The sequence below is a fragment of the Salvia hispanica genome, chromosome 2 (assembly GCF_023119035.1).
Source record: "Salvia hispanica cultivar TCC Black 2014 chromosome 2, UniMelb_Shisp_WGS_1.0, whole genome shotgun sequence".
Classification (NCBI taxonomy): Eukaryota; Viridiplantae; Streptophyta; class Magnoliopsida; order Lamiales; family Lamiaceae; genus Salvia; species Salvia hispanica.
In genome coordinates this window covers 32,968,872-32,983,081 of record NC_062966.1, presented here as the reverse complement: position 1 = coordinate 32,983,081, position 14,210 = coordinate 32,968,872, and the positions used below count along the sequence as shown (strand labels likewise).

The following is a 14,210-nucleotide window of genomic DNA, read 5'->3' as shown; positions in this document are numbered from 1 at the left end:
GACTGAGTGTTCGGACAGGTAATAATTTCCTGAAACTAAAAACTGCAATTTTACCGCAATCTCCCCCAAATAATACCAAGTTTCCCTCTTTCGCCTTCATAATCCCCACCACCATCGCCGCCGCCGCCGACACCCTCTCCCTCACTACCCCCTCCACGATTCTCATGGGTGAGCAGGCTCACACCCAAATCGAAGCCCTACCTAAACCAGAATCCCAAATCGATAAACCCAATTCGCATCCAGATTCCAACTCCCAACCATCACCACCCAATTCCGACCAAATCCCTCATCCCCACCCCGCCACCTCCGTACCCGAGGCATCCCACCCCATCCCCACCGAGATCTCCCACCACAATCCCTCCAAAATTCCAATTCGCCCCCAAAAAATCCGCAAACTATCGGCTCAGACCACCGCCGCTGTGAAGCTAGCCACCGATGATTCCTCCATCTCCGCTTCGCCTTCTTCAGCCCCCAATCCGGCCGCCATTACTCCCGCCTCCGCCAAGAACCGGCGGCGTAGCGTCTCCCACGCTCTCCCCCAAATAATCAAACCCTTGTCGGCCGACGGAGAGATTGAATCAGCCATCCGACACCTCCGCGCAGCTGATCCTTTACTGGCCCCACTGATTGATTCCCATCCACAGCCGCATTTCGAGTCCCACCACCCCCCATTCCTCGCTCTCACCAAGAGTATACTTTATCAGCAGCTCGCCTACAAAGCTGGAACTTCCATCTACACTCGTTTCGTTTCGCTCTGCGGCGGAGAGGACGTAATTTGCCCTGATTCTGTCCTTGCTCTCTCTACCCAGCAGCTCAAGCAAATTGGGGTTTCAGGCCGCAAAGCTAGCTACTTGTACGACCTCGCGAATAAATATAAATCCGGGATTTTATCGGATGAAACGGTGGTGAAGATGGACGATCGGTCATTGTTCACCATGCTTTCGATGGTGAAGGGGATAGGTTCGTGGTCGGTCCATATGTTTATGATATTTTCACTGCACAGGCCGGATGTTTTGCCGGTGAGCGACTTAGGGGTTAGGAAAGGAGTGCAGTGCTTGTATGGCTTGGAGGAGTTGCCACGGCCTTCTCAGATGGAGCAGTTGTGTGAGAAGTGGAGGCCTTATAGGTCAGTCGGGGCATGGTACATGTGGCGGTTCGGTGAAGGGAAGGGATCCCCAGCTACCAGTTCTGTAATGCCGCTTGATGGTGGTGCTGTGCAGCCACTGCAGCAGATAGAGCCACATCAGGATGGGCATCAACATCAGCATCAGCATCAGCTGCAGTTTGTGGAACCAGTTAATGGCATGGGCAGTATTGGGTAGTTATTTACTATTCTTTTCTGTTTATATTATGTACTTTGAATGAATTGCTTAATATATCATATATTCCTTTTTCTGAACTAAAAATTAAGCTTGAACTGAGGGAACTTGGGGTTAGCTTTTTCCATGTGTATATGTATATCATTTAGCTGTAGCTTGATATTATGTGATGAAACTCACATTGTTTTTCATCAAAGTTTTAAGTTTGGGGTGCAGAATTGGGTTCCGTATGTGCAATGGATTGATAGCTTAGAGTTGGAGATGCAAAATTTCTCTCTAATGTGAGGTTCCTAACAATCATGTCTCCACGGATGAACTAATTTCCGTTGGCTTTTCCAGTAAGGAGTTAACAGAAGCCTTGTGTAGCATGTATTGAGGTTCATGGTGCTGTAAACCTTAGACATGCAGAGATTTTTATTCTCTTTCGAAATCTGAGACTTGTGTGATGGACTCTGCAGAATCAAAATTCCGAACCATGATTTTGTTTATGTGACCAGTTCCAATCTCTCTTCTGCTGGAAAATGGTTGTTGGCCATGCTCATATCTTTTTCCTGTTTTTTACTTGGCTAATGACCTTATGTTTTATGTTGCGTGCTCTTTTGTAATGAGAGATGCAAATTGAAATAGTTATGTGCTTCCAGTTTATGAACAATTCACAATCCTGAGCAGTTATTCTTTGAAATGTTGACATTAGAATTTTCCTGGCCTCTGCCTAAGAGTCTACATTTTGAATTGTACTATCTGCATGCTGTAAACGGAATGGACCCATTCCATCACCCTAGCAGACTATGCACTTTATAAATTAGGTTGAGAAAGTTTCATTATGAAACATGATGCCCCTGCTCATTATGTTTTCATAGATGCAGATATGTGTATATCCTCAGAGATAAGCCTTCTACTGTATAAAGCATTTCATATTACTACTAATTATTCTATATTTTTAGAATTTGCTGGCACAACACAAGAGTTGATTATTGGATTGATTAGGAATAATCAAGAAACATTGGCGTGATGAAACCCACGCACAAATGACTCGGTGTCGGTGATACCTCAGTTTTCTGGATCTGAGAATACTGAAAACCTTTCTTGCTACTTTGGTTGCTTTGCTTGATTAAGCTAATTGAGAAGTTGATAGGGAATTTCAAGGATATTTCATCTTATATTGTTGACAGGGAGTCATGAACTATAGCTCGCGGGGTGTTTGGCTAACCTTATTTTAGACACCTTAAGTTCCAACATCTTATAAGATGTTTCAAGAGCTTATACTTATAAAATGTAATGTTTCAAGAGCTTATAAGTTGCCAGTTAGTCAGTTAGAGAGAAATTGTAGTATGAAGAGAAAATTGAAAATTGGAAGGAGATGAAATGGGAAAAATATATGCTGATAATGGGAATACACAGTAGGATTATCTATGTAAATTTATTGTTGCTTATAAGAATATGAATAAATAAGATGAGATTGACGAACCTTGCTTTTTGGAGCTTATTTAAAAACTTTATAAGTTTAGGGTATTTTCTTGTCAGACACTTTTCAAAAGCTTATAAGCTCCTAAACATTTTTGGAGCTTATAAGCTCAGTCAATCCCCCTGCCCCTCCCCTTGGTTTCATCTAATACATGTGAGGCCTAAGCCTCAGATCCTCGTTCAGTCGTTCTCTTGTTTTACCAGTTAATTGATGAGAGAATTCAAGGTTTAAAAAGTTTTGTCAACGATAAAATTTCCCAACTTATAATTCTGAAGGACAAGAAATTCAGGTCATGACACTCACACCGATATTAGTCTTTACACTACATAAGAATGTTGCACTGTTGGATATAAATGACAGACCTAAATTTTGCCTACTTGTTTGTGTGGCTGCTTGATTTTACTTGTATTTTGTTATACTACCTTTCGTTAGTTTCTATAATGGAGCAATATGATTATAGGCTGAAGTAATGCTAGGTTCAACTTGAAAGATACTTCTCCCCCCTTCCCGATATCTGTTTACGAACTTTTCCAAAGTTTTGCATATTCCTATGTAATGAAGCTGAAACATAGGAGGTGTTCTTTATCTGGACTTTTGTAATCGGTCCATTTCAAGTTTGATTAGTTTTAAGCAAATTGTTCTCCTTATTCCACTTAATGTTTTCTTCATCTTCTTCAGGGCATGCATTTGGAACCAGTGATTACGAAACGCCAGTCTGGTGATGTTCTTTGCTTCCTCTAATGGGATGAGATGCTTGATAAATTCCAGCTCGAATCGAGACTAGAATCTTAGCACAGAGTTTGAATGTTACATTTGTAAGCTATATACTGCTATTTTGGCTTAAACAACTCTAATGTATTAAGATTTTTGTAGAGTTGATGGAAGCTAGGATATGTGGAGAATTTGAATTGGTATCAATCTGGGAAGTAGCTTATTTAAACCAGGAATTGATTTAGTGTTTAATTGCTTACTCAATTCATCTTTTTTTGTAAGCTGTACCGGAAAGTAGTGATGGTGGTTTCGGACTGGAAAGTCCGAGATTACAACTAACGAATATAAGAAACATTTACTGTAATTTTATTGAATGTGATATCTTTATGATCACATGAAAACTATATACAACTATACAACTATACATCATATGTATTGTACCAAAGTGCAACAAGGTCCTAAAAACCTTTGTTGCTAGCCTACCAAACCAAAATATTTATTGAACAGCAACACATTTAAGAAGTACTCACTTAACCAGCATCAACCACCATGTTGTTTACATAGATGCACTGCTACCCTTCATCCCCTGTGAAGCCCTCTCCTTCGCCTCCTCGAACTTCTTCTTATCCTGCTCTGTCATCGACCCCTTCGCCTTCTCCTGCGCCTCCTCGAACTTCCTCTTGTCTTGCTCCGTCACCGACCCCTTCGCCTTCTCCTTCGCCTCCTCGAACTTCTTCTTATCCTGCTCTGACACCGACCCCTTCGCCTTCTCCTTTGCCTCATTGAACTTCCTCTTATCCTCCTCCGTCACTGACCCCTTTGCCTTCTCCTTCGCCTTCTCCTTCGCTTCCTCCATCTTCTGCCTATCCTGGGGTGACAAATTTCCCTTAGCCTTCTCCTGCGCCTCCTCTAACCTCTTCTTATCCTGATCCGAGATCGACCCCTTCGCCTTTTCAAAAGCCTCGCCCAGCGAAAACTTGGTGTCTCCGTACGTGTCCGCAGCTTTGTCCTTGCCTTTCTGTGCCGCCTCTCCGGCCTTGGTATACACGGTATTAGCCTTGTCCTTCACATCGTCCTTGGCGTCCGCAGCTTTGTCCTTGCCTTTCTGCGCCGCCTCTCCGGCCTTGGTATACACGGTATTAGCCTTGTCCTTCACATCGTCCTTGGCGCCCGCTGCCTTGTCCCCGGCCTCACGTGCCAAATCCGAAGCGGATTCGTACGCGTTGTTGGTCTTCTGCTTCGTGGCCTCACTCGCACCGGAAGCCATCTCGGACGCCTTCTTCACGGCCTCACCGGCTTTCTCCGAAACCTGGTCCTTGGCACTGCCGACCTTCTGAGATGTGCTGCTCACCACGTCCGATGCATACTTTGATGATTCTGCCCAAATTAACCAAGTGAATAAGCAAAGTTGCAACTACTCCATCCATTAACCATTTTTCTTTTTTTCCGTTCGTTCGTCAATAAATATTTTCATTTCATCTTTACTATTTTTAGCAAGTGGACCCCACATTTCATTCACTCAGTTCACTGACATTTTATTATTACGTACTTATATACTTAAAAGTCAAACAGTCTCTTAAAATATGAATTGATAAAAAATGAGATATTTATTATCAAACGAATAGATTAATATAAAGCATTTTACGACGTGAAATTTCACATTTTGAGTTGAAGCAGACGATATCATGCTAATGACATAATACCTTGTGCAGCGGAATTCACGGTGTCCGCGGATCTCGAGACAGCTTCGGATGTTTTCTCGACAACATTGTGAGCGACATTCTTGGCCTTGTCGGAATCAACAAGCCCGATCCTAAACAAGATTACGACTCAATCAAAAATGAATATATCTAGTTTATGTGAAGAGAATAAAGAGTATGCATGATTTGTTTTACTCGGAGAATTTGTTGTAGGCCCAACCAGTCCAAGAATCATCATCCTTGTCGAACTGGGGCTCGACACGGTCGGCCGGTTCTTGGGCGGAGCAGCGCCCCACACTTACAACGCAAACCAACAGCAGCAGCAAAAACGTCTTGTTACAGGCCATCTTGGTTGAAATCAGAGGGAAAAATGTGGGAATTGAATAATCATAGAAAAGTGAAGTTGAAGATATATAGGCGAAGGTGAAGGCGGTTGGGTTGAGATGTGATCAGTTATTTTCTGTTTTTAGCAAAATGCGCGCGACTTCGTTAATTTGAAGGAGGGTATGTAAAAAAGGTCTGCCGTTGAGGATAAATAGTAAATTCTTTATTTTGCAAAAAACAGTGATGAATTAGAATAAAAATATTGACTTATTTTTCAAACTCATACCCATGACTATTTTTTCTCAAAATTTAATGGATTGTTGCATAGTTCTTCCAAATATTATTTTGGACAAATAATTTTAAATAGTTTTGATGTAATCATGAAGATTATGTGATTGCATGACACGATAATATACTACATTACTACTCCCTCTATTCCATAATAGTAGAGTCATTTTTTTCATTTTGGAAGTTCTATAATATCACAATAACCTTAATTAGTACTCCCTGTATTAAAGAATATGTCGACATTCTAATTCAAAACATGTTTAGCTGAGAATCTACAGACTGCAGTAGCTATTATGCTAATTATGGAAATGTGAAGAAATCGATAGAAAAGCAGGAAAGAATATGTCTTATTACACATTACTGCTAGCTATAATTCCTTATTACTCACTTATTTATACCTCCCCATTGGCTTCACATTTAAACACTGCAACCTTAAGAGTAGAGAGAGAGTGAGAGGAGAAGTGGAGAGCTGGATTTGAAGAGTTCTTCAAAGGTTGTTGTTTCTATCTTCTTTGCATGTTGCTAAGCTTTCAAAGCTAACATTCAAGCATTATGAGATGTTCTTCACCTGTCTTACTCTTACTATATTTTGTGAAGCATGAAAAGTGTTGAAGCATGAATGTTTGTGTAATATAACTTGTTAATTATGAGCATGAAAGATGGAATTTTTGCAACATTGTATATTAGCATGTGACATACGTGAGATGAGGGAGGCGCTTAAGCCCTAGTTCAGTTTTTTTTTTTTTTTAGTTTGTACTTTGTTTGAAATTTTTGAAAACCATCTACTTTAGGCTTTACAAAACCAATATCTCATAAGACTAATCATTGGAAGTTGAATGATTGAGAGGGACTAAATTAGAAATTCTGAAATAGTTGAAGAAAAGTGAAATGGTTTGAGGAAGAAGAAGACCATAAACATTAATATTGTTATAAAAGATATGTATGTGATTTTGTTCTGTGCTATTTACTGTTTGGCTAGCTAGTTTAAAATATTCAGAATTTCTTCTAGACTATCATTAAAATTGATTTATTAGAATTATAATCCAAATACGAATTCTTCTTCAATTTAAAAAAATTCCCTAGACTAGAATTATGCAGAATACTCCAGCATCGGTTATTCAGCTTCTTCATGGCTGACTTGCTTGGTGATATTAGTTTTTCCTTATATCTATTCTTTTCAATTTAATTATACAAAAGTTTGTTTTTCTAAAGTTATTCATATTTACTTTATTAGGAGAAATTAATAATAAGAATATACTAAAAATATGTTATGAATTGAATTTGTTGTTTAATATTGAAAAGTAGTATCCATTTGAGTTTGAGTCATTAGACTGAAAGTTTTTCAGATAATTGATAGTACAGTACCAAACAAATTCTGAGTGTCTAGTTGTTGTGATTCAATATTAATTGTTTCACTTTTTTGTTAGGATATATGTTGCTCTAGTTTCATGTACAATTACTTATACATTTTTATTGTTTACTATAAATGATTCAGAGTAAAACGTCCATGGAGGGGAAGAATCCGTCTTTCTACAAGATCTTGGTGGAGCTCTCTTCCCATCTCGTAACTCTTTCTTTTACTATCTTTTACTTTCTTTGTCTTCGTCTTTGTCTTCCTTTATTATTAGTATCATTCATGGTGTGTAATGTGTATAGAGATTGCCTCAAGGCTTCATGCAAAAGCATGGCAAAATGTTGCCAAAACAAGTTGAGCTGAGGATTTGCAACAATACATGGAATGTGAGGGTGAAGATAGAAGGAGAGGATCACTACTTCTTCGAGAAAGGATGGAGCAAATTCTGTGAAGACGTGCGCCTTGAAATCTTCGAGCTGCTCGTCTTTTCTTGCGTTGATAAGTCCACCTTTGTGGTGACCGTGTATGGAGTCACTGCTCTGGAGAAGACCATCTTCAGTCCTCCACGCTGCATTATTGTGCTCAAGGACTACCGCTGCTATAAAGTTGTAAGAATCCCTCCACTCTCCACCACTGTTTATGTGTCTTCAAAGGCATGAATCTTTATGATTATTTTCTTAAATTGCAGCATATTCCTAAGAAATATGCTGTGGCTTGTCGCTTGTTCGACAAGAAGGAGATATCGTTAGAGTACGCGGGCGGATGCACTTCACCAGTGTCGTTGACTATGTGGCAGGGGTGGATAGCTTTTGGGGCGGGTTAGTCCACATTCCTCAAAGCAACCCGGCTCTCATACGACATTGCTGTTAGTGGTTCTAGAAAAATCCTCTGTTTCGAGTTCGATCCCATGAAGAATCTGATCAAGGTTGAGCCACTCCACAATTGAATTCCGGTTGTAATAGTTGTGAGTTTGAATTGTAGTGATAAGATTATGAGTATGAGTCTAAAGTCTTCAAACTAATGCTAGTATTTCTTGTGTGGTGATTGCAATTTTTCTTTTTTAAATCCTTAAGCAGTACTCCAATATAGTAGGAGTAATACACATGGGTCTGGATGACTAATGTAATGTGCTCCCGCTCATCCTCAGAAAAGGCTATGTCTTTATATAGAATTCTAGCCAAATCCAACAAAATTAGACTTGTTAGCTTAAATATTTGGCAACACTTATATGGAAATCAATAACATAAAATGGAGAATTAAAGAAAGCCCAGATAGTTAAATGCTGTCAAATCTTTTCTTTCAACATTGCTCTAATATTGCACCACCATACATGTATTGCATGTAGTTTTATATATTACATTCAAAAGGTATGTTGCCACAAAGGATGCATGGCATTTCGAGCTAATGAACTAGATGAGATATAGAAAAGAAGGCCGAGTTTTCGCATTTGTCTAAGAGTTGTTCTAGCCTAAGAGAAACATACTACTATATGTTTGGCAAAGACCATTATTATAATGAGTACATATACAAACTCAAAAAATTGAGAAAAGGCTTGCATCCAACTACTTAAGAACTATCATATCCGTAAATAGAATTATTTCCTTTTATAGTAAGAAGCTCGTAAGACAAGTCTCAACTCGTGCAAAGTAGCAGATAAATAGGGTTTATAGTAGTATTAATTGTGTCCTCTTCAATAAGTGGTGCATTTGCATCAATGTTGATGGTAGATTTGGTGAACAATGAGAAGAAATCTGTATAATGGTGAATTGGTGATTGTGTTGAGTTGGCTTCATTTACTGCAACCTAAATGGATTTCAATTTCTTATCCAAACATAATTGTATGCAAAGGGTATCTGTCGGTGAGGGAATCAGCATATGAGTTCACTTCTTTCCTTGCGGCTGTCGATAATATGTAATAATATTGTGGCATGAATAGCATGTGGATCCGTGGCGCAATGGTAGCGCGTCTGACTCCAGATCAGAAGGTTGCGTGTTCGATTCACGTCGGGTTCAAATCCCCCGATCCTATACGGTCCATTCCTTTTTTATATTCCCCTATTATTTCATAAGGGAAAATGCGTATAGATCATTTATTCGCCGGCACCGAATATCCTCGGTTCCTTTGTCCCTTACCTCACTGTTCACACAAAATTGGATTATAACTTAATTCCCATTTTTATGTTCCTCTTTTTTTTACGTTTATATACCATTCAAAGATAACGAGTAAGAGTAAGAGAAAGCTCACATTGTAATACGTATATATTTAACAATTTTTTCATTTTTAAACTGAATTATATGTCAAAATGATGTTGCCACTAAAACATGTTTACAGAGAAACAAAGTAGTCTGTTAAGTGTAAATATTCCAATAAAAACAACAACGAGTTGAGTCAAATCGAGATATCTCAAGAAACACAAACTACAAGGACTTCGACTCTCCCATCTGAAAAATTATGAGTTTGTAAAAGAAAAGAGAAACACAATTCCATATATGACTACATCGTAAGAGAATGTCTCGCTCAAACAAATGATACAATATACGCCGTGCCGGTGTATTGTCTGTTCTTCAATCAAGTTTACATCAACATGAACAAACCAACTAGCAGAAGCACCACGGCGCCAATCGGGCTGAGGCCTGCCGCTCCATTGTCGTCGTCGTTGTTCTCGTTAGTTCCCGGTGAGTAATTACCCTCAGGTGTGCTTGTAGTCAGAACGACAACAATCCAGTTGTCCTCAGAGCCAATCCCAACACCACTGAACTTGGTGTCATTGAGATAGCCAGAGTAGAGCGACTTTGTGAAGTTGGACAGCACGAGGGTTGGATCGAGATTGGGGACACAGGCTGGCATTATCTGCCCGTCCCTAGTGGTGGTGACGTTCAGATGGCATTTCGTTAGGAGGTTAGGGAAGCTGGAAATCTGAGGTTCGGTTCCAGGCACGGTGTTGGCGCCTGTAGTGTTGGTGCAAGGTTGCTTCTTAAACTGATCCGCGACTTCACTAGCTAGGCATTCTGCTCGGTCACTCTTGGTTAAAGCCGTCAAGTTTAGAGATGTTCGGTACTGGTTGATCCCTTGAAGAAGATTGTCTTCCTCGTCTGCATATGACAAAACGACACCAAAAATCTTAGCACTCGACTTAGATCAGCATCAAATATCAAACTTATAGTCATTAATCTAGAAAGTCACAGAAAGGGATGACAAACAACAATATTCATGGATTTTCAGTAGAACTCAGAAGTGTAGAAACCTTAATCCCAACACAGAGTTAACATGCATCAACAAGATTTCACCAATCTGTCAGACAACGTAGTTATCTTTACCTACTTCTTGATATATTTGAGCAAAATCGCACGATGAATTTCTTCTTATCCCATTACATCTACCATACCTTATAGGTATCAACCATTTCCTACTATAACTGAAATTGGGAAAGTTGTTTAGCTCTGAGAGATGAGAGATATTGGGTGATGTTGTATTTGATCTATAATATATGACCCATCTCAATAAAATCTCACCTCAAATTTACTAATCTAACCATCAAACAAGCTAAATAAAGTTCCAAAAGCAATAAATAGTTCAAATGATGTTTGAAATCTTCATCCATAAGTCCATAACAATAAAATAAGATGCTTATTTCAATGTTTAGGAACTGCAAAAAGTAATGAGAAATCATCATTGCATCAGAAGGAAGAAATGGTAGATCTAGCATACTAATAGCGTTCGAGTAAAGCAACGCCTTTAATTTTTCATTATACCAAACTTCAAAGGCAAATATACAAACACAATCTTATCCTTGATCATTTAACATCTATGTCCAGAACTTTAAGATCTTCAGATTGAAATATTAAATAATCATGGAAATTAACCGAACTGAAGATTCCACTTCTGCATAACATTTTACAGTCCAAATTCCCTAAGAAAAATCAATCTGCACTCTAGCGGTTATCAATCGAAATAGCAATAGCTGGATCGCAATGCAAGTCTCCTCACAATGCAAATCCAATAACCCACCAACTAAGTCAAAAACTCATGAGAGAAAATACAATATTACAATTTCAAATCTCCGAAAAAAATTCTAGCTAACATTTCTATTAATCACTAGAAACTTTCATATAGAGAAAAACCTAACTGAAAAATTGCAATGCAGGAACAGTGTGGAAATTCTTACCGTCGCATTTGATGAATAGAGCAGAGTGAAAGAGTAGAGAGAGAAAGAGAAGATGCGAGAATGACGCCATCAAAGAAGACTTGGAGGCTGGAGCTGAGCTGAGTTTCTGTACTGTAATTTGTTGGACACGGGTTTATGATTTGTGATTATATGAAAATGTCGCACGGCGTCTTTTCGTTAGCATGTCAATTTCGATATCAACCTTTTCTTGATTTTTTTATTACTACTACTATGTAGTAGGAGTATTAAATATATGTTCGAATTAAAGTTCCACCGACTGAATCTCATAAATAAAGACCGAGTAAATCAAATTAACCAACCATTCACAAAAAACTAACCTTTGATTTTATCATCAATAATTTTCTCTTGTTAAAAAATACTGGTCTCTAGTTTTTAAGTGAATAATAAATCGATTTATGCAAAAAAAATGAGAATATATTATATATAGACAGAGCATTTGAGCTGGTGAGCAAGATTTTGCTGGCCCAACAGCCACGACAAAGACTTGCTGCCTGAATTTTTATAAAATTAAATGGGCAAATCACAGGAAGAATAAGGAATTTTAATTAAATAGAATGTCCCATAATTTTATAACGCAATAAAAAAAACGATGAATAATAGATTTAGTTCGTAACAACAAATTGGTTTGACACCGTAATGAGTTAAACAAAGACGCCTGTTCATCAAGAAAGCGGCATCGTTTAATATAAAACATCAACAATATACTACATGTAACAATGAAATTTTTTCTCATCATGATAATTGCATACTAATCCAAGCTCCACGGATATGACCAAAATTCATGATTTTTCAAATAATTTGGACTGTTAAGTCCATTTATAGCAAAAAGGAAGAGCATTAAATTTCAGTAATTTGACATCATTATTGAGAATGAGTAAACAATGCACATATAAAATATGTGGCAAAATCTGAAGTCCAACAATTAACAACTGCCTTAGATCTGTTGGAGGATGACATCGCCACTAGAAACGTCGAACTCGGAAGGAGCTTTCTCGATGTTCAGAGCTTTAATCTTGCCGTCATCCACATAGGCCGACCACCTTCATGTAAAGAGCGCAAAGGTTAGTGAAGATGGATCGATATGGTCTGATTTTTGGAATAGAACCAACCGGATTAACTGAATATCATCGCACAGCCACATAGTGAAAATACCTGTGGGATCGAGGTCCAAGTAATGCAGCGGATAGATCTATCATCAAGTCAAGCTTCTTGTGGAAGCTCCCATCGAAATCTCCATAAAATTCAATCTGCAACAACACAAGATGAAGACCCAACACAGTCAATATGCTCTTCAATAGCACGAGCATAAGATGAAAGATCAACTATTCTTTAGGCCCGAGATAAAGGCCCTTGCCATAGAAAGGGACCAAATTCGTTAGCTAATGAGGCTGACTAATAGATAGCAAAGGCAAATAGCATTTATTCAGACACGGCATTACCAAATACTTAAACCACAAATCGAACAAAATCATTAAATCACAAGGCCATATAGATGAAATCAGTATATGACACCATTATCAACAGCTCATCTTTCTCAAGCAACAAAGTTTTATTCAGTAAATGTGAAACTTACAGCTTCTTTAGCTTGAAGTTTTTCAGCCCAGGCGTTGATTGTATAGGGATCATTGACAGCTACACATATAACCGAATCAATTCCTTTCCTCTTGAAGCTGTCGATATTTCTATTGTAGCTAGGGACATGTTGTGCCGAACACACTCCAGTGTATGCTCCCTAAGGGTGTAAAACCAAACTCAATCAATATGCAGAGAAACAGATTAAATTACCCTCTTTTTCTCTAAGAAAAGGCAAAATAATAGTAGAAAAAATGATGGCTAAAACGAACTCGGCCTCATGCTACTATCACACCTAATATATTGACAGGAGAGATTGCATACACAATTTCTTAACAGATTCAAATTTTAAAGAGTTGAACTTCTAATAATATACTTCAATGAACAGAATATAAAGATTATCGTTCCCAATGAAATCTTTTTATTCTTCCCATTTGAGCCATTTACTTGAGTGACTTTCACGGGATAAACCCATTCAAACCATTGACGTATAAAAATATCTAATGAATTTCTTCAAAATGTAAAAGATTCAATTCAACACGATAAACTAAATCAATCACAAACTATGTTAAAATAAAAGCCGGAATGAACAATTTCTAATCTCCTAAATAAATATCACAATGCTACCTAAACACACGAATGAATAATCAAAAGAAAAGGAGAAATCGATCCGAATAACTCACCGGAAGCCCAAAGATAACAACTTTCTTGCCCTGAAAAAAAAAACAAAATAATTAGAATTCCAAGTAATCCACTCGAAAACCCTACAAAAACAGAATGATTTTCACCACATTTATTACGGATGGAATGAATTAACCTTGAAAATGTCTGTGAGTGGAGTGGTGGCGAATTTGGATGAGACGCCTTCGTCCCAAGAGCGAGCTCTCTGGAGGGAAACATCCGATGAGGCCGATATCAAGTCCGAGCCCACTGCAACCGACGCGAATGCCCTTGATGCTTGGAAACCGCCGATCGCTGAGTTAATCACCGACGTTCGCTTCAGCAATGCAGAGAAAGCCATAGCCATTTCTTCAGATTTTCCCCTTTTTTTTTGGTAGCGCACTGAAATGAGAGGATATATACGTTTCGCGTTTTATTTCGACAGCTAAAAATAAAATCGTGTTTCTTTCTTTATTTTCTGTCGATTTAATTTTTTGCTATAATTAGGGCTCAAAAAAGTCGAAATACTCTTTCCATCCCATTTTTACAGCCAAGAGTTACTACTACTATTTCTGTTTTAGAAGATCAACTTAGTATTACATAATGAAACTATTCTTAATCTCTTTATTT

At 38.4% G+C, this 14,210-nt stretch overlaps 4 protein-coding genes and 1 non-coding gene across 5 annotated transcripts; 2 read left to right on the top strand and 3 right to left on the bottom strand.

Annotated features, from left to right (window-relative positions):
- Positions 1-35: 35 nt before the first annotated feature.
- On the top strand, positions 36-3,727 carry LOC125205735 (alkylbase DNA glycosidase-like protein mag2). Its single transcript, XM_048104825.1, has 2 exons — positions 36-1,318; positions 3,463-3,727. The coding sequence occupies exons 1-2, from the start codon at positions 165-167 to the stop codon at positions 3,482-3,484; spliced, it is 1,176 nt and encodes a 391-aa protein (XP_047960782.1). The 5' UTR covers positions 36-164; the 3' UTR covers positions 3,485-3,727.
- A 111-nt stretch (positions 3,728-3,838) lies between these two features.
- On the bottom strand, positions 3,839-5,560 carry LOC125205736 (protein DR_1172-like). Its single transcript, XM_048104826.1, has 3 exons — positions 5,391-5,560; positions 5,199-5,308; positions 3,839-4,872 (listed from the first exon to the last, which is right to left on the bottom strand). Exons 1-3 carry the CDS (start codon positions 5,540-5,542, stop codon positions 4,052-4,054), a joined length of 1,083 nt encoding a protein of 360 aa, XP_047960783.1. The 5' UTR covers positions 5,543-5,560; the 3' UTR covers positions 3,839-4,051.
- Positions 5,561-9,102: 3,542 nt separating this feature from the next.
- Positions 9,103-9,174, top strand: TRNAW-CCA. The gene has a single exon. It is a non-coding gene; the product is annotated as a tRNA-Trp (tRNA).
- A 329-nt stretch (positions 9,175-9,503) lies between these two features.
- Positions 9,504-11,515, bottom strand: LOC125205457 (uncharacterized GPI-anchored protein At5g19250-like). The gene is made up of 2 exons (XM_048104398.1): positions 11,328-11,515; positions 9,504-10,254 (listed from the first exon to the last, which is right to left on the bottom strand). The coding sequence occupies exons 1-2, from the start codon at positions 11,395-11,397 to the stop codon at positions 9,737-9,739; spliced, it is 588 nt and encodes a 195-aa protein (XP_047960355.1). The 5' UTR covers positions 11,398-11,515; the 3' UTR covers positions 9,504-9,736.
- Positions 11,516-12,117: 602 nt separating this feature from the next.
- LOC125205456 (peroxiredoxin-2F, mitochondrial) lies at positions 12,118-13,989 on the bottom strand. Its single transcript, XM_048104397.1, has 5 exons — positions 13,738-13,989; positions 13,604-13,633; positions 12,922-13,080; positions 12,501-12,595; positions 12,118-12,388 (listed from the first exon to the last, which is right to left on the bottom strand). Exons 1-5 carry the CDS (start codon positions 13,945-13,947, stop codon positions 12,283-12,285), a joined length of 600 nt encoding a protein of 199 aa, XP_047960354.1. The 5' UTR covers positions 13,948-13,989; the 3' UTR covers positions 12,118-12,282.
- Positions 13,990-14,210: the final 221 nt, after the last annotated feature.

What these genes read in the sequence shown, in the direction of transcription:
- LOC125205735 (XM_048104825.1), top strand. Translation starts at nt 165, where the DNA reads ATGGGTGAGCAGGCTCACACCCAAATCGAAGCCCTACCTAAACCAGAA. An exon ending in AATGGCATGGGCAGTATTGG is followed by an intron (nt 1,319 to 3,462) that starts GTAGTTATTTAC and finishes CATCTTCTTCAG; the next exon opens with GGCATGCATTTGGAACCAGT.
- LOC125205457 (XM_048104398.1), bottom strand. Translation starts at nt 11,397, where the DNA reads ATGGCGTCATTCTCGCATCTTCTCTTTCTCTCTCTACTCTTTCACTCT. An exon ending in TCTATTCATCAAATGCGACG is followed by an intron (nt 10,255 to 11,327) that starts GTAAGAATTTCC and finishes TGTCATATGCAG; the next exon opens with ACGAGGAAGACAATCTTCTT.
- LOC125205736 (XM_048104826.1), bottom strand. Translation starts at nt 5,542, where the DNA reads ATGGCCTGTAACAAGACGTTTTTGCTGCTGCTGTTGGTTTGCGTTGTA. An exon ending in GCCTACAACAAATTCTCCGA is followed by an intron (nt 5,309 to 5,390) that starts GTAAAACAAATC and finishes AATCTTGTTTAG; the next exon opens with GATCGGGCTTGTTGATTCCG. An exon ending in CGTGAATTCCGCTGCACAAG is followed by an intron (nt 4,873 to 5,198) that starts GTATTATGTCAT and finishes TAATTTGGGCAG; the next exon opens with AATCATCAAAGTATGCATCG.
- LOC125205456 (XM_048104397.1), bottom strand. Translation starts at nt 13,947, where the DNA reads ATGGCTATGGCTTTCTCTGCATTGCTGAAGCGAACGTCGGTGATTAAC. An exon ending in CACTCACAGACATTTTCAAG is followed by an intron (nt 13,634 to 13,737) that starts GTTAATTCATTC and finishes TTTTTTTTTCAG; the next exon opens with GGCAAGAAAGTTGTTATCTT. An exon ending in TTGTTATCTTTGGGCTTCCG is followed by an intron (nt 13,081 to 13,603) that starts GTGAGTTATTCG and finishes TTACACCCTTAG; the next exon opens with GGAGCATACACTGGAGTGTG.